The sequence below is a fragment of the Pelodiscus sinensis genome, chromosome 28, assembly GCF_052426305.1.
Source record: "Pelodiscus sinensis isolate ZL-2025 chromosome 28, ASM5242630v1, whole genome shotgun sequence".
Taxonomy (NCBI): domain Eukaryota; kingdom Metazoa; phylum Chordata; order Testudines; family Trionychidae; genus Pelodiscus; species Pelodiscus sinensis.
Window position 1 is genome coordinate 14,150,020 of NC_143079.1, and position 26,807 is coordinate 14,176,826.

General features: G+C 52.1%; 1 protein-coding gene across 10 annotated transcripts in view; it reads left to right on the plus strand.

The window, feature by feature from the left end:
• The window catches only part of TET3 (tet methylcytosine dioxygenase 3), a 163,695-nt gene that overhangs the window by 50,547 nt on the left and 86,341 nt on the right, over positions 1 to 26,807 (plus strand). The window contains exon 1 of one of the 10 annotated variants that reach the window (XM_075910908.2): positions 13,741 to 14,017. The exons of the other annotated variants lie outside the window; for them this stretch is intronic. Within the exon in view, the coding sequence (XP_075767023.2) occupies positions 14,009 to 14,017 (9 nt within the window). The 5' untranslated portion in view covers positions 13,741 to 14,008. Of the gene's footprint in view, positions 1 to 13,740; positions 14,018 to 26,807 lie in introns of those variants that run through there. 10 annotated transcript variants of the gene reach the window in all.

Below are 26,807 nucleotides of genomic sequence, written 5' to 3' on the forward strand. Positions count from 1 at the left end.
TTGTCAGCGTGCTGTGGCTGATGGTGCAACTTGTCGTGTCTTCGTTAATCTGACAAAGGGGAGGCACTGACTTTTTCCCCTTTAAATGCTTTCCCTGGAGCGGAGAGAAGAAATTTGCTGAGAGGGAATTCTTTGCTCCCGTCTTGGCTCCTCCTGCACTGGTTTCCCAAGCCCATGACTCTCTGAGCAAACGCGGGGAAATGTAGTGGTGGTTTGTGCCTATTTTTAGCCCATTTGGAGGGCCCCTTCATTCCCTGTCTGGAGACGGCGTCTCCTCCTGCAGTTGGCAGCTGGTGCTCCCGGCCGAATCACGCTGCCTGCTTGCACATGGCTTTTTTAGGTTTACAAACATTACAGCCTCGTGCGTGCATCGCCCCGTGAGTCATCAGCCCCGTCACGATCGCTGGGGGAGGGAGGAGGCGATGTACGCGCCTTCATTTGTGGCGGGGCGCAGGGGAAGACGGTGGCTGCGGCCCCAGTGAGAAGTTCTTTGGACACAAGAGAGAGTCGGGTACGGTTGGAACGGGGAGGGGACGAGTTAATAAGGAACCCGGAGAGGTGACGGCACTTCTGAACGGCACCAAGCAGCCAGGATTGTAAATCTCGGACACGACACCCTTTGCCACGGGCAGTCTGTCCACCCAGACCCGGGAATCCCCGTCTGCTTGGATCCCTGCTACTTTTTTTGGGGGTAACGGGCCATAGAGTAGTGCAGGCGTGCTTGGAGCAGAGAGGATGGAGGACAATTAACATTGGCAGGATTCTTGACGCGGTTCATGCAGCAGCCAAAGGATCCAAACCCTCTGTGTGTGTGTCCAACCTCTGAGGTTTTCTTAAAAAAATTTAAAGGGCCATTTTAAGGAAGAGGACGTCGCAAATGGGTGGATTAAAACTGCTGCCGCCCCAATGGCCTTCAGTTTTGCTGCTGCTGCTGAAGTAGGGGAGAGAGGAAAAGGAGCAGGAAGGAAGAGAAGATTTCTCCCTCTCTCCCCGTCCCGATCTGTTCCTCTGAGCAGAGCTTTGAAGCACTGGGGCTTCCTCATCGGGGGGACGTTCCGTGGCCCGATGCCACGGCCTGGCTTCGTTTACCAGCCCCCTTTGGCCACTGCCTTTGAGAAGAGCAACACTCCCTCCTCCCCTGACTGCAGCCTTGTGCTGCGTGTGCTATTTATAGCTGCTTGTCTCCGGGCGTCACGGCAAAGCAGCAGTGGGATCTGCCTTCATTCGCATGCAAAGCCGACTCTCGCCGCATGGCATCGTGGCTGCGGCAGGGACCGGGGGAGGAAGGCAGGACAGGCCCAGGGGTTAGCAGGCTGGTTGAAACAAACCAGGTTTTGCCTGCTCCTGCGTCGGTGATAATTATCAACCCAGTCCCTGCTCTGCCTGCAGAATGTCCTGGCAGCCTTAATGGAAACACGTTGGCCATGGAGGAATGCAGAGCTCTTATTAGTTCCTTCTGCTCCTTGCGCCTTGTTTAAAGGCCTCTTAGCTGCATTAACTCCTTTTAACTTGACTAGGGCCCTAAATCAGATGGGATGCAGGTCGCTCTGACAGCAGGCTTGAATTATTGATGCGCTCGCAGCATGCCGGATCCTCTGACCAGGCGAAACGTGGGTGCAGAGGCCAGGCAGAGCAAAGATTTATTGGAGAAGGGCTGGAGGTGGGGGTGGGGAGGAATTAGAAATCCTCCTTGTTGCTCTCCTGACTACAGAGCTGCCCCGAGCCACAGCACTGGCTCTCCGCTATCAGAGCTTCGTAGCGCACGTATATCAATCCACGGGAGGAGCTGTAGGGCTGGGGGGGCGGGTAACAAGATCTGCGGCGTTTCACCTCCGGGTCAGCTCTGAACTGGGCCAGCAGCGATCGAAAGCATTTATCATCCGACGGCAGCTCTGCAGGAGATCAGGGTCCCCCGCTCCAGCTCTGCATCCCTGGGGGGTGGCTGGAGAATCGGATGGCTTGTGGGAGCGTGTTCTCCAGTTTTACCATCGGGCCACCGCTGTGGGTGCGATAGGGCAGGGGTGCTCTAGTGTAGACAGGGCTCAGGTGGTAACTGGTGTGCTGACCCCTGTGTTTGCTTGGCCAGGCCAGGAGGTGCAGTGGTTCTAAAGCAGGGGCCACTGGTGAGAAATATTAAGGAGAAAGGGTCTTATGCAGGAACAGCCTTAGAAGAGGTGTGGAAGCTTCCGTGGCCTCGGCCTGGCTATGGAGGCATAAAATGACTTTAGGCAGCTTGCCCCTGGTCCGGACAATTCTTTGTGCATAACTGGGTTGTAGCATAAAGCGACGTGGGTAACTGTAACATAAGAACCAGCTTGATCTCTTTGTAGATTGGCACGGGACCATGCTCTCTCAGAGCATGGCGTGGAGCTCAGAAGTCCTGGTCGTTTGGCTGCTGCTCCAGACACCAGAGTGCACACCCAAGAGGATTGGCACCCAGCTCCCTTCTGCTCCAACCATTGGACCACCCTGCCCTTCTACAGCTGGGTACAGAACCCAGGTTTCCTGACTGTACTGCTTCCCTAAACACGTGCTCCTTAGCTGTGCACCTTCTACAGAAGAGCCCTTTGAAGAGGTGGGGATGGTCCGTTCCATGCTTTTGCAGGCAGTTGTACCGCTGCATGCGGTGTGGTCACTGAGAAGTAGACAGAGATCTAGCATTGGAGAAACAGCCCGATGCTAAGGACTGGCCACTCCTAAGAGTGATTGGTTGCGTGCGGGTGTCTACATGGCATGTGTGTGTCTCCATCCAGCCTGGAACAGGCCCCTAAAGTCCTTTCATTAAGAACCGCCAATGCAAGTGGAGATGTCTCAGTGCCAGAGGGCTCAGAGAGGATACCCTGGGGGAGCCATGTTGGGAGGTAGGGGACCGACCTTCTGCTTTGGACACCTACCCGCATGGCCTGGGTTAATGGCCATTCATTATTTAGAAGATCCTGGGTGTGGATTCCCTGAAGTGCTACTGTCAGTCCCTGACTGTGTTCATCAAAGGTGACCAGGGCCCCGCAAAATGGTCATCTGCCCCTGGTAATGAGATCACAACAGTCCTTCATTGCAGGCCATTCTCCTCCCTCGCTTCAGTCAACAGCCTGAGAGCAACACTTTGCCGGGTCAAGGGGACATGGAGCACTAACTACAGCCCTTCTACAATCCCTGGATGAGGTGAAAGGCCTAATGTAAAGGACGTACAGTGCTGGGGGACAATGTTCCCTCTAATCTTTCTCATCCATATGCAAGATAAATTTTTCTAGGTGCACCCAGGCATGTGTGAATGTGCACCACCAGTAGAAACAAAACCCTAGCTGTGGGCACTTTAAATCAGCTGGGAGGCATTTGACTCTCCTGAGTAGCCGCCCAAGCACACAACTTACAGGGAGCCCTGCTGGGAAATCTGGGTACCGTGCAGCAGGCTGAGAGCCGGGGCCACGTTGGGGTTGATTTGTGCAGGGACACCTAATCAACCCCATTCCCTCCTGTCCCACAGAGTTATGCAGGATATACCTCTGCAGTGGCATGCGTTCCCTCCTCCGCTTGAACCTTGTGTCTGCTGCTACGCAGGCATTTCAGGAGCTGATCTTCACAAGCAGCCCCTGGTTTATGGCAGTTTGGTGGCCAGTCCTTCTCGAGCCACAGCGAGAACGGAAGCGGAACAGGCACTTTCTGGAGGGCACTGATAGTTGATGCTTGAACAGCTAACGTGGGCTAAACACGCCATGAACTTGAAGCAGGGGTCTGCTTTAAAGCCAGAGCCGTGCTGTCCGTGCAGAGTCGGTGATTACGGCACAGAAGTCTCCAGGAGTCCCAGAGGTTGGGACAAGAGCAGAATGTGGTGAGACAGGAATGGGGCAAGTCAGGCTGCGAGTGTTAGTGGGAGAGTGGACGGGGCACACAACACTTTGGAGAGGATTCTTATTCTTGTGAAGGGAAACTGTGGCAATCTTGACTTACCTGTCGGCCCGTGTTTTACTCCCCCTGAATGGCCGAGACCCCTAGAACCATAGAGCTGGAAGAGACCTCAGAAGGTCAAGTCCAGCCCCCTGCCCAAGGCAGGACCAATCCCCATTAAAACAAACCAGCCAGGGCTTTGCCAAGCCGAGACTTAAACACCTCTAGGGATGGAGACTCCACTGCTTCCCTAGGGAACCCATCCCAGTGCCTCACCCCCCTCCTAGTGAAATAGATTTTCCTAATATCCAACCTGGACCTCTCCCACCGCGACTTGAGACCATTGCTCCTTGTTCTGCCATCTGTCACCTCTGAGAACAGCCTCTCTCCAGCCTCTTTGGAACCTCCCTTCAGGGAGTTGAAGGCTGCTCTCAAATCCCCCCTCGCTCTTCTCTTCTGCAGTCTAAATAGACCAACTCCCTCAGCCTCTCCTTGTAGGTCATATGCTCCAGCCCCCTAATCATTTTGGTCGCCCTTTCCAATACATCCACATCCTTCCTGTAATTGGGGGCCCAGAACTGGACACACTACTCCAGATGTGGCCTCACCAGAGCCGAATAAAGGGGAATAATCACTTCTCTGGATCTACTGGCAATGTACCTCTTACTGCAACCTAATATGCCATTAGTCTTCTTGGCTATAAGGGCACACTGTAGACTCATATCCAGCTTCTCATCCACTGTAACCCCCAGGGCCTTTTCTGCAGAACTGCTACTTAGTCAGTCAGTCCCCAGCCTGTAACAATACTTGGGATTCTTCCATCCCAAGGGCAGGACTCTGCACTTGTCCTTGTTGAACCTTATCAGATTTCTTGTGGCCCAATCCTCCAATTTGTCTGTCACTCTGGACTCTATCCCTGCCCTCCAGCATTTCTACCCCTCCCCCTAGCTTAGTGTCATCCGCAAACTTGCTGAGGGTGCAATCAATCCCCTCATCCAGATCATTAATAAGGATATTGAACAAAACTGGTCCCAGAACCGAACCTTGGGGCACTCCGCTAGAAACCGACCGCCATCCTGACATCGAGCCATTGATCACTACCCGCTGGGCCTGACCTTCTAGCCAGCTGTCTATCCATCTTACCGTCCATTTATCCAATCCACGTTCCCTTAATTTGCTGGCAAGAATATTGTGGGAGACCGTATCAAAAGCTTTGTTAAAGTCCAGGTATATCACATCCACTGACTTTCCCACATCTACAGAGCCAGTTACCTCATCATAGAAGCTAATGATGAGCCATCATCATAGAAGCAGAGATGAGTCATTATTGGATGCCAGCTCTAGCATTCCTCAGATCCGAACTGGCCAGAACAGTGAGAGAGATGTAGAGTAAGAGTGAAAGAAAGATTGGTCAGGAACCCTGTTTCTGTCCTGTGCTTCTGGTAAGGGTAGGAACCAGTAAGTTGAACTGAATTAGCATATCCAGCGTGTGCCTGAGGAGGTGTCCCTGTGAGTCCCTTTGTGACTATACATCTGAAATGTCTGAAAACTGCTGCCGTCACCTCCACTGGTGACACAGTCTTATCTCAGGCTGAGCAAGACCTGGCCTTGGATGGTTGCTGAAAAGCTGCCATGGTGCTGTTGACTCAGCAGATGTGAGCTGTTGCTCTGAGTCAGACGATGTGTCCAGCTGTGCCGCAAGCGGCTCGGTCTTTTAGAGGAGAGGTATTTAAGGTTCCAGTTGGATAAGCCACGCGTCCTTGATCTTGCACTGGTGGGAGGTGTTGCTCCCCCGGTGGTGGCTGCTCATGACGATCTGTTTTCCACTCGGCGTTGGTGCAAAACCACGTCTCTCTCAGAACTGTAAACGGGATGTCTCATAGTGGTGGCCTTGTGATGCACTTTGTTCTGCAGGGGGGCTGGTTCAAACCCAGCTCAGATCAATCATATCACAAGTCTGTTTCCATCTGAGGGCTCTTTGTTGGTCGAGGTGGTTCCCTAGGGGACAGTCTCGCCCTCCTAACTAGCATGTTTCTGGAAAGCTCACCAGATGGGTCGAAGGTGGTGGTGCTGGGAGATCAGCAAAACCATCTCTTGACTTGTAACTAAGGGTCTCTGCCAGAGGAATTGCTAGGGACATTCTGAGAAACCACTGCCGGGGAGGGAGGAAATATAGACGCCGATGGTGTCTCTGTGTTAGTCACGGGCTGTTAGTGCCTGTTCTTGACGTGGCTGTACTAGCTACAGAGGGTTGTATCTGGTGCGTTGCCCTTTGTCCCAGTAACGTGCTTTGCTCTTCGTGCACTAGGGGACCAAAGAACGTCAGCCGCTGTCATTGTCGGCTGGTGACACGGTCGATGGCCCCAACGTAGCGGAATTCCCCGCTGCAGCGTGGAAAGCCGCAGGGAGAAGATCTGTTTTGCAGCTGACGTAGCTCTGTAGATGAGCAGTTGGGGGAATTATGTCTGGGTTAGATGACCCATCTGGGACTGCAGTGGGTTTCATCGTGGGGGCTTGATAGTCAGAGAAGACAGGGATCAACCCTAAGAAATCCTTGTTCAGCCTTTGCCTGTCTGCCAGGGAATTCTGAGCACCAGTTGCATGCTCTGTCTACCCCCTTCGACGGTGAAATGCCCATGGCAGTAGGTGTGTGGGGGAGCTCCTTTGTGAACAGTGGTAACAGAGATGAGCCATTATTGGATGCCAGCTCCAGCATTCCCCAGATCCAAACTGGCCAGAACAGCGAGAGAGATGTAGAGGTAGGGTACGTCTACGCTACATGGCTCCGTCGATGGAGCCATGTAGATTTGTTTATTGGGCAAAGGCAAATGAAGCCGCGATTTAAATGATCGTGGATTCATTTACATTTACATGGCTGCCGCGCTGAGCCGACAAACAACTGATCAGCTGTTTGTCCGCTCAGCGTGCTAGTCTGGACGCTCCCCTGCCGACATGAAAGCCCTTTGTCGGCAGCCCCGTTATTCCTCGTGGGATGAGGTTTACCGGAGCTGCCGACAAAGGGCTTTGATGTTGGCAGGGGAGCGTCCAGACTAGCGCGCTGAGCGGGCAAACAGCTGATCAGCTGTTTGTCGGCTCAGCGCGGCAGCCATGTAAATTTAAATGAAGCCGCGATCATTTAAATCACGGCTTCATTTGCCTTTGCCTACAAACCTAATCTACATGGCTCCATCGACGGAGCCAAGTCGTCTAGACACAGCCTAAGAGTGAAAGAATTGAAGCAAACACCCTTTTCTCTTCGCCGCACCAAGGGTGAGGCCAGTCTGTCTTGTCCCCTGTATTTCTGTGAAATCAAGTGGAATCCTTCATCTGGGTCACAGCCTTAAGCCCTGTATTGGCTGAGTATAAGACAGTTACCCAAATCCCCTTGCTGTGGCCACCAGGGTCCGGTGCAGAGTGTAGTCTGACCAGTGTTATCCGGGCGAATGGAGAGATGGCAGTTAAAATCCATACTTCACCTTCGAGGTGCTTCTCAACCTGAAAACTCTTCATGAACATTAATAACTCGCACTATCCCTTGGAGTAAGTACTCCTTATTATTTGGGCTTAATTCTCGCTCCCCCTGGGCCTAGAATCAAAACTTTGGATTAAAAAAGCCCTTTATCCACTCAGATTTTGCTAGGCCAGAGGCGGGCCCTGATTCAGCAAGGCACTTGGATGTCTGTTTAATTTTGAACACATGTTTAAGAGCTTTCATGAATCATGGGCCACTATTGCAGATAAATAAGAGACAATCCAGCCTGGTACTTTAGCTGATCAGCCGGGAGGGTAAGGAAGAAACCGGTTCACTCTGGCATCTTGCCCAGTTAGGTGTGTTGTGGGGGATTTAATGCCTTCCTCTGCAGCACTCTGGCAGGAGAGTCTAAGTGTACTAGATGAAGCCTTTCTCAGCTTCAGCAGAATTAGGCCTTTGAGTTTAGCTGGGCTACTGACTTTTGGTTGCCTCCGTCCGTTCCGAGATGCCGCTGGCCTGCTTTTCGCAGGTGTGAGCGTCTGCAGCTTCCATTGTCTGCAGATGGGGTTGCAGGTGGCCAACACTTCGGGAAGCCAGGTCCGTAGTGCATGAAGTTGGGCACCCAAGCAATGTTCATTGGGAGCCTGAAATGGTAATACATGATTGCTGGGGAAAAGAAAGACAAGGAGGGCGAAGGAATCATCCCTTTCGTTGTACCAAGTTCTGTTGGGGAGAGAGTGGAGCTTTCGAGCAACACAGCGCCCTTCCCCAGACCTGAAGAAGGTAGTGAGCCCAGGTCTACACTATGTCGCTCAGAGATGGGAAAATCCTTCCCCAAGGGATGTAGTTATAATGACCGTAACCCCGGGGTAGATAGCAGTCTGTTGGCAGGAGATCTTCTGCCGTGGAGATAGCTGCCGCCTCTCTCAGAAGTGGTGTTATTAAGCTGATGGGGAAGCCACCTTCCTGTTGTCTTAGAGCGTCTTCACTGGATGTGGGACAGCAGTGCAGCTGCACCGATGCACATTTGTAGTGTAGACCTGTCCTAAAAGCCTTACAGCCGAATAGGAGATTGAAGAGTTTGGTGTAAGTAATTAGTTCCTATTGGAAGGGACCATTCAATGTGAAGTGGCCTGTTAACATCCCTGTAGCCGTATGATAGAAAGGAGAAGGTTAATGGTTACAGATAATTACAGTAAGCCATAAATCCAGTGTCTTTATTAAGACTATAATTTATAGTGTCTAGCAAAGTTATTTATTTAAAGCTCCCAAACTTGTCTTTGAAAGTGTTTCCTTTGAGGGTGAGGACTAATAGGTCAGATGTAGAATGATGGCCTTGTGGAAAGAATTCACCCACGGGTGATAGGGAGCCTTTGGGTGTTTTCCTGAGTAGGCTCATTCACGAGCATAGTGACTGTCTGGTTTCAGTCACGTAAATGTTACTGGGGCACTGGATGAGATACACCACAGGTTGCAATAGGCAAGTGTAGGACCCGTGGTGCCTGATGTGACGTGGGCAGTGTTGATCACTGTAGCAGTGGAGATGTGTCTGCAGATTTTGGCTCTGTTCTTCTGGTGGGGTCTGCTGCTGCTTTGTGTGGCTGGGGAGTCAGTGTCTGATGTTGAGTAGAACCAAATTCACTGTCCATTTTAGACAATTTCCTGGTCATAAGATTTTAAAGATAATAAATGTCATGATTTCAGCTACAGTATTTAGATCTCAAATGTCATGGTATAATCATAGGGGTCCTGATCCCTAAAAAGAGTTGGGGAGAGGGGAGCGGCTCGCAAGATTATTATGGGCAAGGTTGCGGTCCTGCTAGCTTTACATCTGTGCTGCTGTCGTCAGGAGTGCTGGGCAGCTGGAGAGGGATGGCTGCTGGCAGGAAGCCTAACTCTGAAGGAGCAACACAGAAGCTGGGATGGCATGGTGTGGTGTTTATGGTATATGAGTTGTAGCATGGGGTGGTTTGGACAGAGTGTGTGCTGTTGAATGTAAAGCTGGTAAGATGGCTGAGTTTGGATATCTATCTCAGGCTTGCCCCTTGCCTTGTAAATACTGGAGGCAGGCAACTATTGTGAGGGCTGTCAGTGCCTAGGAGAGTGACGTCTATGGTGGCGAGGATGGTGTTCGGAGAGAGGCCATTCATGTTGCGGAGTTTGTGCAGGAAGTCAGCTGTGTCCTGGAGCTTGAGGATGTTTTCTCTGGGTCCTGATATTCCTTCAGTCGGAATGCCATGGCCAAATATGATGGGTCCATTGGGTTTCCTTGATTGTGTGTATTGGGAAGCATGTAGAAGGCCCCTGCAGGAGGTTTCTCCTGGGGGCAAGAATTTGATGATGTGCTTAAATTCTTGGGTAAACTGGTAGGGTGTCGTCTTTGAGTTCTTTGTAGTGGGTGATGTCAGAGGTGTTCAGTTGGCCTCATAAACGCAGTCTTCATGGATGAGGAAATCTCTCCCCACTGAAGTGCCCGATACATATAGGCTATGTCTACACTCGCGGCTTCTTGCGCGAGTAATATGCAAATGAGGCTAAGCGTGGAATATTGTCGAGCCTCATTTGCATACCTAATGAGCCACCATTTTTTTCAGAAGAGGCTCTTGCGCAAGGAGGAGTGCCTACACTGCCCCTTCTTGCGCGAGAAAGACCCTCTTGTGCAACGCCTGTTTCTCCAAAGAGTTGAGCACCCACAGTTCCAGTAGGGGTCAGTGAGCGCTCTTGGGTGGTCATTGCTTCAGAAGACTGGGCCGAAAGATCCTGTTGCAGTGAGTGGGGTTGCACCAGGGATTACTGTGGCCAAAGGGTTGTAGTGGTGAGAGGATAGGGCTTTGCTCTCTTTGGAAGGGAGGGAACAATGCGACTTGGTGCCTTGGTACCCAGGTGTGCGTGCCTGCACCCCTGCACACGGGTACATGTCCCTGGAAGTGTCTGCAAAGGTCTGGGATTTGCTGCCATGAGTCATTTACCCACCAGGAGACAGTGAGACCCTCTTGGCTCTTGGAAACTGGGTGAAAAATCGCTTCTCCCAGTTATGCCAAAGCTGCTCCTGTTGCAGCCGTGGTGCCTTTGGCCTGAGGGGCCGGGGCAGGACACTCTGCGGGGGCCTTTCCTGACTTGGTCAGAGGGGATAGTGTTGAGCAGCATGAGTCACTGGCTTTCCTGGGTGTAAATGGAGTGTAAATGTGTCCATCCAGCGCTGTGGGATTTCAAGGGAGGCACGATGTTATTACCTGCTCTGGAACCTGGCCAGCACTTTGGGGTTAATATTTTTCTCTCTGCAAGCTCATTAAAAACCACAGGAGATCAGGGCCTTGGTTTTATGGTGCACCCACCTACGCTGGCTATAGCAACGCTGGCATGCTGCCAGCTTCGATCCTTTCTGTTCAGTGTTGTCTGATGGGTTGGAGTCCATAATAACAAACAGGAATGACTAATTAGTCCTCTGAGGGAGGCTAATCAGTATCTTGAGCCCCCTTTTGCTAGAGGGGAAATTGAGGTCCTGGGAAGGGAGATGACTTGCCAAGGTTACACAATGCATCAGTGGCAGAGGTGAGGCATAAATGTAGGTGTCCGGTGTCTTTTCGTGTTTGTATGTGTGTGGTACCCAAAATAACATGCCCGTTATTTCGAAATATCACATGCTCGCTATTCTGACGTCCCTGGAAACCTCATTCCATGAGGAGTAAGGGGCATTTTGGAATAGTGGGTTTCAAAATAAGCTATTTCGAAATAGACTCAAATTGTGTAGCTCAAATCACGCAGCTTATTTTGAGCTACAGGTGCAGTGTAGTGTGTGTGTGTGTGTGTGTGTGTGTGTGTGTGTGTGTGTGTGTGTTGCAGTTGTGCATACATTTGTGTGTGCATCTTTCTGGTTATGTCTGTATTAGGGACGTAAGTGAGTAGTTAACTAACCGATAAGCCTAGGTGACTACTCGCAACCCCCCTTCCCCCACTGACTTTTATCGCAGGGGGTGGTGCTGGAGAGAGCCGCCTTAAAAGCACCGTCTCTGTGGTGCGGCCTCCCCCCCCCCACACTGCTTATGCCTGCATTTGTGTATGTATGCAAATGTGTGCAAATGTGCTCTTTGTATGCATTTGTCTTTGCATCTGTGTCTATGTGTACGTCTGCCTGTTTCTGTGGATCCGTTTGTGTGGGCCTGCTGCATGTCTGTATCCATGCTGGGGAAGCCACGACCTACTGCATGGCCACTTGGCCCCGATTTCTCCACCCCCAGTCCGCAGGCACAGCCCTCAGCCCTCAATCTGCGGTCACTGAACAAGCGGCAGGGTTGGGTTGTTTGTTTCGAAGGAAGTTTGGCGCTGACGGGAACCAGGGAAGCACAGCTCAGCTGCCAGTTTGGCAGGTTTCCTGGTCAGAGAGGACGCAGGCGAGTGCTCGTTAGGGGTGCTTTAGGGACAGCCGGAAAGCGCGGGCCCGTTCACTGCACTGGATGTAAGCTAATCGAGTTTATACAGCTTTGGGCATAACAATTGGCTGGAAGTCCAGTCTCCGCAGCCTTTCTTCACCCATCTCTGCACGGACACGTCTCTTGAGCTGCTGGAGTCAGGTGTTTTGTCCATTGTAACCGGGGGAAAATACACACACGTGCGTTGGGAAACCTGGATGGTCCAGTCTCTCTCTCTTTCTCTGTCTCTCTCTGCAGCAGAGACTAGAGGTAGGAAAGAGAACTCTGGGCCAGTTTCCTTGCTGGTGTAAAGTCCAGGCAGTTGGAGAAGTTCAGCCAGAGGTGAATTTAGCTCAGTATCTTGCGTGGGTATGTGCTGCGGGCAGGCATATGGGTCAGGCTGCAGCCAGTCTGACTTTGTGAGAGGTTAAGGTGTGTGCGTGTGCGCGAGTCGTGTTTAAGGACTGGTGTGTGTACATAGGCTGATGAACTGTTCCTCTGTGTAGTCCCAAGGGGCAAGGTGCTTCACAAACACGGAACAAGCCCTCTTCTCCCCAGCAAATAGTGTATGTATGGGACAAGCGACAATAGACGATAAGTGCCACAGCTTTTGTGAGTGTGTGCATGGATGGGGGCACGTCTGTGTGTGCGCGTAGGGAGGAGAATAGGGTTGAGGCGTCTCCTTGTGCTGGTGCACAACAGTGCTGCGTGTTCGTGTATCTCGGTGCTGCTAGCAGTTGTGTGTGTGGCTTTCAGTGGGGTAGCTCCGGAGTACAATGGCCCATCAGGGCTGTAAACACCGAAGTGCTTTGGCACGAGCAGCGTGATGGAAGCTGTTGCTGCTTATTCGGCAAACTGGCGTGTGCCCAGTGCAACTGCTGTTTCTCTGTGTCGTTTGGGAAGCAGCTTTGTGGATCTGCTTGGCCCCATGGCGCTTTTGTTCGGGTCTGGTCTCTGGGGACAGTGAATTGGCAGAGCGTTGTGAGGCAGGCAGCGTGTTCTTCTGGCTCAGGAGCTAGGGCATCTGGGCTCCCTAGCCACCTCTGCCAGAGCCGTCTGGGGCGAGTCTCACCTCTGCGGGTTTCTGCCCTGAAAGAAGAACCCGCCCCACGAGTCTCAGAGCCTGGGTCAATGATTAGGGCCATGGAGATGCTCCCACTTGGGCAGAAGCCTGGGCGGTGAGCCCCTGCCTTCCTTCCCAGATCTCCATCCGTCCACGCTGCTATCGTCTGCCTTGGGAGCCGCGCCAGTCGGCCTGGTCTCAGAGGCTCGGCACCATGGGATTTTCTTTGCCGTGTGGACAGACCCTCGGGCTTCTTGTCCCCCAACCTCGTGCCTCGGGCACCATCTCCAAAGCGCTTCGTGAAGGGGGGAGCAGTCTCCTCACCTCCATTTTACAGAGCTGGGACGTTGTCCCAGGAAGCAGAAGTGACTTGTCCAGAACTGCCTGATTTTTCTACTGATTTTTTTTTTTTTTTTTTTTTTTTTTTGCACCTGGTTTAAAATGAGTGCATACAAAGCCCACGCTAGCATATCGGTATCTGAGCCCCCAGCCCGTGGTTTGCTACCTGACTGCTCTGACTCTTGCCCAGCAACAAGACTGAGGTGTGACTCAAGAAGCATCCTGCGTGATGCCCTAGAGGCAGCGAGAGGCGTTTCTCCCCCGCTCTCCCCTCCATGCAGCAGTTACTGCTTGCTTGGGCAGCCGTTCAGAACTGGGGAATCCCCAGTCCGCCTGTCTGACTCGCTCTGACACGGGTCCAGGGCGTGCTCGCAGCTACGTGAGGGACGGCAGCAGCAGAGCCCATTGCCGGCGACATCCTCTCATGCAATTTCATGTTGCCGCAGCCCGCGAGAGATGGCTTCTTGGAGGCTGAATCGTTGGAAAATAGCTGTTGCCTGGCCTCTCTTCTTTTCGTCACTTCTGTGTGGAGTGGGGTGGGGGTGGGGGTGTGTAGGGGGACTGCTAATGAGTCACCACCTCCCTCTGAGCACATGGCACATGCCCCAAGAAGCAATTACAATTAGCTTTAACGAGGAGAGCAGCCGGGGGTTCTGGAAAAGTGAATCATTGGCTTTTCTCTTCATGACTGTGTGTTGGAAATGAGCGATCGCTGAAGTCATTAGCGGCACGAACTGGGGGGGGGGGGGAGAGACCAGAGAAGAGAGGAAAAAATAAATATATAAACGAAGAAAGCTGCTGGCCCCGAGCTGTTCTCCCGACTTGCAGTTGCCAAAGCAGATGTGGAAGGTACGTGTCCCCTCACCCCTAGGACGTTTGTACCCTTTTAACCATGTGTCCTTTCTGAGTGTGCTTGAAATGTTAACTGGATGGGGAGGAAGGCTTAGAGAATGCAGTGTCCTGGAAAGCAGTGTGGGACTAGATTCCGGGCTTGGTCAGGATTCGGGAGACCTGGGTTCTGCCACCGAGCAATGTGGGTGACCTCAGGCAAGTCACCTAGTCTTTGTGCACCTAAGTTTTCTCATGTGTAATAGGTGGATTGTGATTTATTTTTTAACTAAAGTGCTTAGAGACCTACAAGCAGAAAGGGCTGGATGGTGACAAGGTGCTGTCTATCTAGCAGCTGGAGTGATGTGCATTCCTTTTCTCTGTCTGAACGATGAAATAATCTACAGAATGTACGAGAGCCTGGTCAGTAGCATGCAGCTGGGAAACTGAGGCACAGAGCAGGGAAAAGGGCCTTGCTTTAGTGCTTTTGGTTCTGTGGCGACTGTTCCTTGCCAGCTGGGTCATTAGACATCCATGCTCATGGCACATCCATAGGATTCATAGCACGTGGCCGGCAGTCGGACTGTACGGGGCGGGGTTCGTAGTTGTTGATTCAGGTGCTGTTGGCTCCCCCTGCAACAGGCAGCCCTGCATTTCACAGGGGACCTGTCAGCACTTGCCTGAATTGGGACATGTTGGAGTCTCCACCTGCTTTCAATTACAAGGGTGAATGCAAAAGAGACTCACACCTCAGGCAGAAGGGGCCGGGTGGCTGCCTTGCCAGCCTCTGACCTGTGTCCCCTGTGGTCACGGGAGAGCTAAGGTGCAGAATACACATGGGCCGGCAGGGCAGGGGCACCGTGCTGGTATGTGAGCTGCTTGGATGGGCAGAGCTCGGCTCTTCACGGTGGTTTGATCCTGATAATTACAGGGGTTGAGAGAGAGTGTGATTAGGGGTATTTGTATGGGGGGGGTGAAGTGCAATTAGGGAATTTGCCCCTAGTATTTATAGGGGGGTGGCAGGGAGCTTTGATCTGAGCACTGGGGTTTTGGTAGGTGGGGTGGGGGGAGATTGTTCTTCTGGGCCCCAGTTCTCCCCCTGGCTCTTTGGGGTGTAAGTAGCTCCCATTGACTTCAGTGTAGCATGGCTGGAGTGAATAGGGCACCTGTTATTTATAGGGCTAGCCCATGCTGGAGGAGGAGTTAGGTACAGGAAGGGATTAGTGGGAGGGGCTCCTTTATCAGCCAATAGTAAGATTTGAATGGGTGTTGCATTTATTCGGAGCAGGGGGTTGGAACTAGGGAGGTGTTTTTCTGTCACTTTTGCCAGGGACGCATTCTCCTGGCATCTGTTAGAGGGGTAGGGTGTTACCTGGCGATTTAAGGGGTGGGGGAGGTGACTTTTCACCTGTGATTTTCTGCAAACCCTTCCCCTGGTTGGAATCTGACGGCCTCTGTCCTGAGGGCTGCCTTGGCTTCCTTCCTTGTGGGGTTTTTGTCTTCTGGATCAAGAGCCGCCCAAACTGCCTCATGCTTGGGGACCTGCCTGGGCGGAGGGAGGGAGGCGGATGGAATAAGGCCTCGGTCATTTTCTGTGGCATCCCTGATTTCTGTGTGGTGGTGCTACTGCTTCTGAGAAGCTGGCCTAGCACAAGGGGACCCAGTTCTGATGTCACGCTGGTTTGGGTTGCATTGCAATTACTCCTGACTTACACCGGCGTGTGGGAGAGCAGAACCATTCCTGATCTTCCCTGGAGGTAGTAAATACCTGGAGAGCCAATCCCTTCCCCAATAGCTTTCCCCCGGGTCAGGTTATTGCAATGTGAATAGCAGGGTGGGTGGGAGCTGGCGTTTGGGACATGTAGCGCTGCCACAGCGCAGTTGCGTATGGCTGGAAATGTGGCCAATCCACTGCACTGGGCTGGCAGCCTACAACAGACCCCACTGTATGTCTTCTGCTCCAGGCTATTCACCCTCCCCGTACTGAGCTGGAAAGTCGATCTGCTGGCTCCGTGTTTGTACTGGGGGAAGTCAGCTGAGTTTGAGAGAAAGAAGAGGCTTGGAGCCCAGAACAGAAATAGAACTTTTTTTTTTTTTAGTTTGAACAAAACAGGGCTTTTTCCCCCGCCTCCGCCTTCTCTCTGGAACTTGCTCCATTGACTCGGCTCAAGCAGCCGCTGTGCTCCCGGGCCTGGAAAGCGTTTCCTTCTGGAATGGCCCCGCTGCCTGTTGGCTCGCCCTGAGCTTTCTGGCCTGTGCTTCACGCTGTGCTGATGATGTGATAGGAATCGGAGTTACGACCTGGACGCGAGCATGAATGAAAAAGTCAGCTGCGCCGTTCGGAGCCGCTCCAATCCAGCGGCGGTTTGGAGGAGTGCCGCACGCCACACAACTGGGGGGCCAGATTTTGCTCTTTCAGCTTCAGCAGGAACCAGAGGAAGAAAGGCCTAGTAGTTAAAGCACAGGGCAGGAAGCCAGGACAGTTGTCCTGTCTGCCTACCTCCAGAGAGGCTCTTAAGCGATCTACCTTAGGAACGTATGTGGCCCCCATTGCAACTAGTGTGGGAGCATTTTGCAGCTGCATATGCCCCTGTGAGGTGGGGCAGGGCTGGTATCCCCAGTATACAGGTGTGAACCTGAAGCAGGAGAGACTGAGACCAGGTCTACATTACCGACCCATCTCACTAGGGTGTGAAAAATCCACACCCCTGAGCAATGTCGTACAACCCTGTGTAGAGAGCACTATGTCAAGGAAAGAGCATTTCCTGCCGACCCAGCTACCGCCTCTTGGAGATTAACTACGCTCCTGTCGGAGCGGGAGTGTCTTCACTTAAGAAGCACCGCGACACGGCTGCGCCAGGGCAGCGTTTTACGTCTAGACCTGCCCTCAGGGCGTGTCTGCGTTGCAGTTGGAGGTGTGACACAGCACAAGTGGACTTCCTGGAACTCGCTAGCTAGCTTTAACCTCGATCGCATAGGCACTCAGCGGTGCCGGCTGCCCAGGCCTGCATGGGACCCTGGCTAATTACTCAGATGGCTAGCTTGTATCATCACAGCTGCCTCAGCACTGGAGCTAGCTACATAATTACAGTGTAGACATAGCCTCTGTAACTTTCCCAAAGAGACACTGGAAATCTGTGGCAGGGGAAAGAATTAACTGCAAGATTCCCAAGTCCATGGTTAGTGTCTTAACAGGACCATTCATCCTCTTTTCTCGTATCCCTGATCACAGACTTGTTGTATGACATGGGCCCTTATGACCTGTCTAGGTCAAACAGCCTCAACCCCAGAGCCAGGGCTCCGGGGGTCTGGTCTAACGTTGTGTCTGCTACACTGCGCTGCCTCTTCAAGTGCCCGTTCTCTGCCCACATCTGTAACGTGGCTGGAGAAGACGCCTACATCCCAGCGGTTTGCAGAGGCTTGAGTAGTTAAACTGTGTCCCTCCATTTCGTGTATGTACATTGGATACAGGAAGTTCTGGGGTCACAGTTATTTCTGACCCTCGATTAATGTTGTGTGAAGATGACAAGATCGCAGAGCATTTCATGGGCCTTTGTTCTGAAACTTTTTTTTGGTGGCCTATTCATTTAGCTGGTGAAAGATTGTTTTGTTTTTTCCTCAAAATATGCACAATATCTCACTGTTATAAGAATCAGCATAGACGTCAGCCTTCATCTAAAAGGAATGTATGCAGTGAGATCTTCTCTCTAGATCAGGGGTTGGCAACCTTTTCAAAATAAAGAGCCAAACTACATCAAAATTCAGAACAAATGGTCAACAAAGAATAAGAATGCCCATTTGCATGACTGAAAATATACAAGTTAATATTATTGATAATTGACATAATGATTAATAATAGCACAAATGAAACATTGTACTCACAGACTTTATTTAATGGGACTTCTTCTGCAGCATGGTTTTGCATATTTCTTTCAAGTTTACATCATAGCTGGTCAAATCCAACTTCATGCGCACATTAAGGCTGCCTTCTGTCAGTCTTATGGCAGGGGCTGGGATTGTGGGGAATGCAGGACTTTGGATTGGGGTGTATGCGGGGCTCAGGGCAAGGGATTTGGGTGCATGATGGACTCAGGGCACAAGGTTGGAGTATGTAGGGGGCAGGAGTGTTCTGGCAGGGGACTGAGGATGTGGGGGCGCAGGAATTTAGGGATATGGGGTATGAAGGGCTCAGGGCAGGGGGTTCAGGTGTATGATGGACTCAGGGTTGGTGTGTACAGGGGTGCAGGAGTGTTATGACGCTGCAGCCAGAGAGGGGCTGGGCTTTAACTGAGAGCTTGTTGGCCAGGCTTCCTTTTTAAATACAGTAAAATGTTATGCCCGACACAAAAGGTTTCAGCATTGCCTTTATTTATGGCAGGAGTGGGGAAGCTTTTTTGTGTCGGGGGCTGCTGACCCCCAGAAAAATTAGTCAGGGACCACACAAGTGAAAAGCAACAAAAAAACCAAAACCCCACAACCCCGGGGGGAGGAGCAGGGCGGTCTTACTCTTCTGGGGTTCCAGGGTTAGTGGAATTCGTTGGGCCTCCCTATGGTGGGGCCAAAAATGAGGAGTTAAGTGTGCGGGACAGGGCTGCCAGCTAATTGGATTGGGATGGGGTTGCAGGGAGGTGAGTTGTCAAAGGGGGTGAGGGTGCGAGGTCTGGGTAGGACCTAGGGTGCAGGAGCGGGCTGGGGACAGGTTGTCTGGCCGGGGGCCAGGAGCAGGCTGGAGGCAGGGTGTCTGGTCAGAGGGGAGGGTGTCTGGGCAGGGGGCAGGAGTGGACTGGTAGGCAGGGCGTTTGGCTAGGGGGAGTGAGTGAGCGGGGTCTGGGCATGGGGGGGCACTTGTTTTCACACCGCTTTGCAGGCACTGTGTAACACTGCTCCCATTCGCCAGAAGGAAGCCTCCAGGACAGATTTACAGGGGAAGCCTCCCGGAAGTGTGTCCTGGGGGAAGGAAAAGGGCAGCACTTGGAGCCGTTGTTGGTTCCACTTGCTCCCTGCATGCCGGGGGAAGGAAAAGGGCAGTGTGCATGGAGCCATATTTGGCTTTGCTTCTTCCCTGCATGGCAGATCTGCCGGGGAGGCTTGGGGCTTTCTCCTCCTCGCCTTCCGCTCCTCCCCCCTCCCAGGAAGTTGGTGCTGGCATTCCAATCTTGCGGGGGGCCATAAAGCTGTAGCACCAGCACTGGCTCCCTGCTGTGAGGGGAAGTGGGGGGCTGAGTTGGGGCTCCAGAAGAGCCGTATCTGGCTCCCTAGTGAGCCATAGGTTGCTGACCCCTGCTCTAGATGGATCTTTTCTCTCAAAAAAAGAGTCCCCCCTATTTCTGCCAATTATAAACCTGTCCCTTTCATAATCCATAGACATCAAAGGTCATTGCAAAAGGGAAGCCAATATTATCATCTTCTTTTTAGAGGGGAAACTGAGGCACAGAGCAAGGAAGTGAGTTGCCCAAGGCCACAAACAAGGTGGCAAAACCAGGGACATAGGCCCTCTTCTTTCTGGCCTGGGGCCTTCATCTTTAGGCCATGCAGTTCTGACTTCTGTTTGTGTGAGCTCTGCTGTGTCTTCATGAGATATTCCAGCATCCAGGAAGCCTGCTGCTTTTCGGGCTCACATGACCCCACGTTGCATTGTATTGCACAGAACCCAGACTCCTGTGGTGTGTCAGAAGTGCAGGCAGGCAGAAGTAGTTAAAAAATAATCTCTTAAACTGAACGAGGAATGAACATTCCCCATCTCCACGGAACCTTGTGTCCTTCATGGATGAATTGTGTTCCTCAGGAGGTGTTCCTTCCCTTCCCAGCAATAGAAATGGCTTCAGTGTGTCTCGTGGATGGATTTTGCCCTGCATGGGTAACTCTGCCCTGTGAAGACCCTTCAGTAAGGCTGGTGTAGTACCTGGTTTTGATGATCTGGAATGTACTGTTTTGTCCGTTGGGTAGGACAAGTTCCTTAAGCAAACCGCTTCCCTCTCTCTCTCCCCGCTCACATGTCATCTGCTGTATTTTGTAGTTGCAAGTCCTTCGGGATGGAAATGGTCTGTCTGTGTCTGTGAAGGGCCTAGCAAAGCAGGCTTCTGTAATTGCAATAATAATAGAGGAGTCATCTATTCTCAAAGCCAGAACCCGATCTGCAGTCCTTAACCATGTGCATAGTCTCTAGCCACATTGCCCTAGGGAAGTTAGAGTGACTGCTGGCATGAGGGAAGGCTATACAGGATTGATTTGTAGGTCATATTGGCAAGGGGCTGGGATAAGACTCAGTAGGTGTAAATGAAGTCAGTAGCAATGGGCCCCTTGAGGATTCCGTGACTGGAGCTGCATTTGCAAGAAGCCATGTGGTTTTCCATGGCAGCTTTGTGATGATCATATGCAAGGGGAATCAGTGTGGTACAGAGATAAGACAACCTGGGTCATTTGCCTTCTGAATGGCCTGTCGGTGTCAGATTTCACCTTCTAATGGCTGGTCTTCTCTCTGCTTAGATGCGCTGCCTTTCAGAACCTCCATGCGTCAAATGATGCAGGTGTTGCTATGCAACATGGCACTTTTAATGAATAAGTAAGTGACTGGCACAGAAGAGCTACAGACATGACATCAGTTGTAAAGGAAGGCCTGAAATGTGACCTACCTTCCTATATCTGTTAGCAGAATCCAGCGTTGCATACGCGGTGCAGAGACAGAGGCGCTGAGGACTGGAGCTGATTGACTATTTTTGGCTGAGCACTTTGGTCCAAAAGCCATTTTGAAAAGACAGTTTCTGCAGAAAATCTTCATTCAGGTCAAAAATGCTCAGTAAAAAAAAATTTCCAAAAAAAGGTTGAGTACAAAAAAATTGATTTTTGAAACAGATTTTTTTTTTTTGCCACAGTCATTTTTATTTTTAGCCAAAACTTTTTTTTTTTTTAACTGGGAAAAGAGCCTGAAAAAATTTCAAACGAAACTTTGAAAGAAAACCCCCAAAGTGTTTCCAAACTTCTATAGAAAAATATTTGGTAGAAGAGTATTTGGTTACTAGGGGGAAGCAGGCTTTCAGCGTTCCATTCCTCACTGGCTGAAGAAAGTCTGGCTGCTTCTTTCAGGTGCTTCTTTCAGGTGCCACTCATCAGACTGTCAGCGGGTACAGCTGGGAGCTTGCATTCCAACTTCGGTAGAAAGATGCGCATTAGCCCCTGGCTAGCCCCTTAAAAAAAGCCATGTAGCTGGGGATAGCATAGGCTGTGACCTGTCAGAGTACAAGCTTGCCCATGGCCCTGTGCTACTTCCAGCTCCGCTGCTGCTTTTAGTGCATTACTTGAGCAGAGCTAGCACATCTGTCTGCTGAACTGGGAAGCATCAAAGACTTACCCTGCGACGCTGGGGCAGCACGAGGGCTGTGTGCTATTCCTCACTTGGGGCTTATGGCAAAGCTAGAATTGAGCTCTTAGACTTTAACACTGAACATCTCCTCCCCTGCCTTTTCTCAAGGGAGCACCACCAGTTTGGAAAACTTTTTCCAGTGGCCCTGGATGTTCCGGTGGGTCGCCCTTCCCCTGACCTGGCAGGCAGAGGAAGGTTGAAGCCAGTGGCTTGGTGAAGGCTGTGTGACTGGAGTGAACCGATTGCTGCAAATTGTGAGGCCAGGCTGACTTGCTGATTGCGTGTGCCGTTATGAATTTTCCAACCTTGCTTTGAAAGAGATCCAAGGCAGATTAACAACAGATGCTTTCAAACACCCTTCCCCATGCTTTGGCAATTAAAGGAATGCTCCATCCAAACTCTGCTTCCAGCCACTACCACTTGCCTGCTGCTAGCCTTCCTCCTGCACGTCCGACCCTTTGGTCTGCTTGCTCTGTGGCGCTCCCCTCCTTGCCAAAGGCTTAATGATCCTTTGAATTGCACGGAGGGATTGCAGTGCTCCAAACTTTTCCTTTTCCGGGCAGCGCAGTGCATGTGTGTGTCTCCGCAGCACGCTGCAGTGCTCCTTTGCTATGCTCGTCTCGATGTGCGGAGTAGCGCCGCAGATGAGTTTTATCCCATGCACACAGCACCTGAGCCAGCTGTGATTAGGTTTCTGCAGCTGGATAATCCTGCGGGCCTGGCTAAGTCTGAGGCTGTTGGAGTCTCCTTAGAGTAAAACTGGTGTGAGCGAAATCAGCGTTCGGCGTAGGAGGAATATTAAATGAATTATCCATGGAGATTTTTTTCAGAATCCTTATCTCTGTTTCACTGTCTTACCGTAGCTGGGAATGGGAATCGTTAAGTCAAGCAAACCAGTTGGTTAGCAATAATGATTTGAACACAAATAGCCGAGTGTCACCTATGCTGCTGAAATTCTGTAGTGACTCCACTGATTTCAGTACGGTTCTGGGTTCATAGTGTGCTAAAGTAGCCGAAAGCAGCATCTGGTGCAAGTCCTTTTGTCCCTGCTCCATTTCTTGGCTCCACTCCATCGCCCTCCGGAGAGCCAGGCATTCTTCCTCCGAGCCACCCTTTTGCCCACATACCCTTACTTCCCTGCTGCCAGAGAGGACAGTTGTGGCTGAAGTTGGAATACCTGGCAGCTGGCCCAGACCTCATATCCAGGAGTTGTTCTTTCAATCGGTGGCCTGCTGGTGTCTCGCTGTTTTTCTGGCGGTGGCTATAAAATGGCCCCTTTCTCAGGGGTAGCAGCCTCTTTTTGGCTCGCTAGCCAGCTTCCTCCTGCTCCGCAGAGTCATTTTCCCTTCGCTTTGTCTGTCTGGAGCCGTTCTGTTGCTGTTGCATGCTGGAGACCATAACCTCTTGTGTGTGTTCCTGGGCAGTGTGCGTGTGTGCGTGTGCGCATGCCCCTAATGGAATTCACCTTAAAGGGTCATTTAGCTTAGAAATTCACATTGCCCCCATGTGTGCACAGAGGTTCAATTATTAGGCACCACATTGATGGATAGGGAGAGGAAGAATGGAAGAATGATCCGAGGAATGGAAAACCTGTCTTATGAAAGGAGACTCAAGGAGCTTGGCTTGTTTACTTTAACCAAAAGAAGGCTGAGGGGGGACATGATTGCACTCTTTAAATATATTAGAGGGATAAATACCAGGGAGGGAGAGGAATTATTTAAGCTTAATACCAATGTGGACACAAGAACAAATGGATATAAGCTGGCTAGTAGGAAGTTTAGACTTGAGATTAGACGAAGGTTTCTAACCATTAGAGGAGTGAGGTTCTGGAACGGCCTTCCAAGGGAAGTCGTGGGGGCAAAAGATCTATCTGGTTTCAAGATTAAACTAGATGGGTTTATGAAGGGGATGGTTTGATGAGATAACATGATCTTGGTAACTAATTGACCATTCATTATTAGTGGGAAATAGGTCAATGGAGGGATGATAGGAGTTACTATAGAGAACTTTCTGGGTGTCTGGCTGGTGAGTCTTGCCCACATGCTCAGGGTTTAGCTGATCGCCATATTTGGTGTCGGGAAGGAATTTTCCTCCAGGGTAGATTGGCAGAGGCCCTGGAGGTTTTTCGCCTTCCTCTGTAGCATGGGGCACAGATCACAGCTGGAGGATTCTCTGCATCTTGGGGTCTTCAAAGTATTTGAAGGCTTCAATATCTGAGATAAAGGTGAGAGGATTATTTTAGGAGGGATGGGTGAGATTTTGTGGCCTGCACTGTGCAGGGGGTCGGACTAGATGATCATAATGGTCCCTTCTGACCCTGGAGTCTGGATTCTAAGAAGGATCCAGTGGTTAGAGCATTCGCCTGGGGCTTAGAAAATCCCTGTGGGAGTGCTTAGAGTTCCCTATCCATGAAACAGGGCTATAGCATTGCCTTACGCAAGGGTGTTGCGAGGATAAATGCATTGCGTATCCAGAGGGGCTCGGATGCTACAACTCCATAGCTGTGAGAGAGCAAGTCCTGAGCCTGTCTTAACTGCTGCACACACTTTGTTGAGTAGCATTTTGATCTCTGCCTCCCTGGTGCAAATCCAGACTGGTTCTGCTGAAGTCAAGGGTACTCCTTTGGATAGGTGCCATATGGGTCAGTACAACCGGGATCTGGCCCCTCTTCACCTGAGAAACACTGGCCAAATTCTGGGTCTTATTCTTAGCCCTGTGCAGATACAAAATTTGTATCCACATCTGCATCCATATCCGCAAAAATGAGCTGCAGGCATTCGCAGTGACACCTGTGGATATAAAGCAGCTATTCGTGGAATCGCAGGGCTCTACTTAATTCTGCTCTCACACCAGTGAGGCTCTGCTAGTGCTCGGTTGCACTAGTATAACTCGGGAGTGTCTCCATTGATGTGGGTGGAGTTACTGGGGTTTACACTGACACACCTGAGAGAAGGCTTGTGAAGTCCAAATTCAACCCTGAGCTTAACTGGTGACACTAGGCAGCTCTGAAGATGCCTGTGCAACTTGACGGGATCCCACATGCACCTATACACTGGGAGGAAGAAGGGGGGAGCAGGGTAGCAGGAAAAGCTACTAAGAGGATTCCAGGTAAATTGGACCCCGCTCAGGGCTTGGACAGACTCCTTTGAATGATATTGATGTAGGCGGGAGGAGACCTTTCACTGGTCCCCATTTTCCCCAGCTGTGCTGTTCCCTCTGTGGCAGCCCGGATGACATACAGAGCTGCCTGCAGCCCTCCCCTCACACACAGCCACAAGCCCTGGGGACCGCTGACAGAGCAGCGGCTGCCCCCTTCAGCTGCCCTGCCCGCCGTGTGGCTGGGTAGCACCAGGCTGGCAGCGCTGCCCCGGCGTTAATGTTCTCCTGCACACCTGCTGGAGTAAGAGCCGAAGAGTCTGGCTTGGGTCAGGAGCACCCGGAGCAGGCCTGACAGGGTACTTCCCCTCCCTTCCTCCAGACACTTGCTGTGGTTCCTCAGCACGAGAGCACTGTTTGAAGCCTGGGGCCTCGGCTGTCCCTAGAGGGGAGCCCGTGGGGGGACAGGTGCGGGTGTTCTAAGGGGCCTCCGCTGCCCCCACCCATCGGCCCGAGATCACACGTGATTAGGCTGCAGCTTCGGCGTCTCCTCGCCCTCGCCTCGTGAATCCATTGACTTCGTTGCAGTTATTCCGGGTCGATGCTGAGCCAAGGCAAAATCAGGCCCGCTCATCCTTAGAGCTGCAGCTTCAGCGTGCAAAATCTTGGAGCCAGGACGCTGAGCTTTGCATGGGGCTGGGCAGTGGAGCAGCCGCTGCGCTGGGCTAGCTCCTGGATTCCCTTGGAGACCAAGCGTACGTGGTGGGTCCCCCCCAGTGTCCGGACCACTGACACTAGCAGAGGTTTAGTGCAGTGCTCTGTCGGTCCATGCTAGTGACTGACTTGGGGTCTCCCATTGCGCTCAGCTGCGCCTCGCTGCCCAGTGCCACGCTGGTGTTGAGGGCAAGTTGCCAGGGGTGCGTCCTAGTCATGCCCACGCTGGCAGTCACCCAAAAGAGCTCCGTGGGCTTCAGCGGGGCCAGGCTCGCTTTACCCCAGGCGGCTGAGATGAGAATGTTGTAAGCTCCCGGCTAAGCTGGGGCAGTTTCACCAGGCAGAGGGTCAAGCTGGCGTCTTCCACCTGCCCTTGAATTATGACCTGTGCGCATGAAGTAATAGATCAGAAGCTGCTGGGTTTCAAGCTTTTTCTCTGTCGTGAAGTCTGGGCGGTGCCCATGGCAGGGTCAGACTATGGTTAGGAGCCCAGTGTCTCTGCTGTCTCAGCCCCGGTGTCGAAACAGCCCCATCTCTCTCCTCTGGCCTGTGGTTTGTAAAGGGCAGGCGGGATTCTTCCCCAGGAGCCGCTAAGCAGCTGATTCCCAGAGCTCCCTCTCCCCGAGATGTTCTCGCGGTGCCCCCCTCACAGCAACGTGCGTGTCGCACACGGAGCCAGCACCCGCTCTCGGCGTGCTGCCTTCCCTGCTCGCTCGTGAAACGATTCGCATGGCTGCTGCCGAAGCCTGGCGGTGCATGGCTCTTCTGGACAGCGTGTCACCTGGTCTCCCCCCGAGGGGCGCTGCGACTTGTAGAAGAGGTGCGGGAGCCCCACTTGCGGTACAGTGAAATCCCCAGTGCAGCCAGCGAGGCTGTCTTGGAAAGGACGTTGTCCCATTTCTCATCCCTTCTATTTGCTTTTTCTTACCGTGTCCCTTGGAGCACGAAAGGGAAAGTTTCTTGCTGATTTCCCTTTCAGCCTGCTTATTTGGGGATTTGTTGTTACTGGCCTGCTTGTGCACACTGATCTGCCTACACTGGCTTCTAGTAGGGTGGCTTGCGCTGGTGTGGTGTTGTCGGGCGGCTTGCGAGTGCTGGGCCATGTACATTTATTTTCACTGCTGGAAGGCTGGGGCGTGTGGGGTGTGAGGAACGTGCGTGGAGTACGCAGGAATCTCTCGAGCGAGGCGTGTTCCTTCCTGCAGGGGGTCCCAGGGCTCAGGTTGGGAGTGCTGCTGGCTCAAGTCGTGCACGTTTCTGTGCAGCTGGCAGAGAGCTTTGGGCTCAGACTGGACTCGGAGCCCAGCTGACCCAGGCAGGGCAGCCTGATCCCAGTATGTGTTGCTTGTTCTCCTGGTGCAGGGATCTTACAGCCAGCACTGGTGGAACAGGGAAACCGCAAGCCGAGTTTCTGGCCTGGCCGACCTCCATTCGCACACTGCAGAGCAAGGCAGGGCGCCAGCGAGACGCGCCTCTCTTGGAAGCTGGAGGTGCCTGGTTCTCTGTGGCGTGTTTGCCTTTCCCTCACTGACTCCTGAGTACGCTCTGTTGTGCCTCACCTCCCCCGTATGGCAGAACCGCGCCATGCAATGGGACGTCCATTCCTCCCCGTGGGCCTTCCCCCGAATCAGCCAGAGCTGC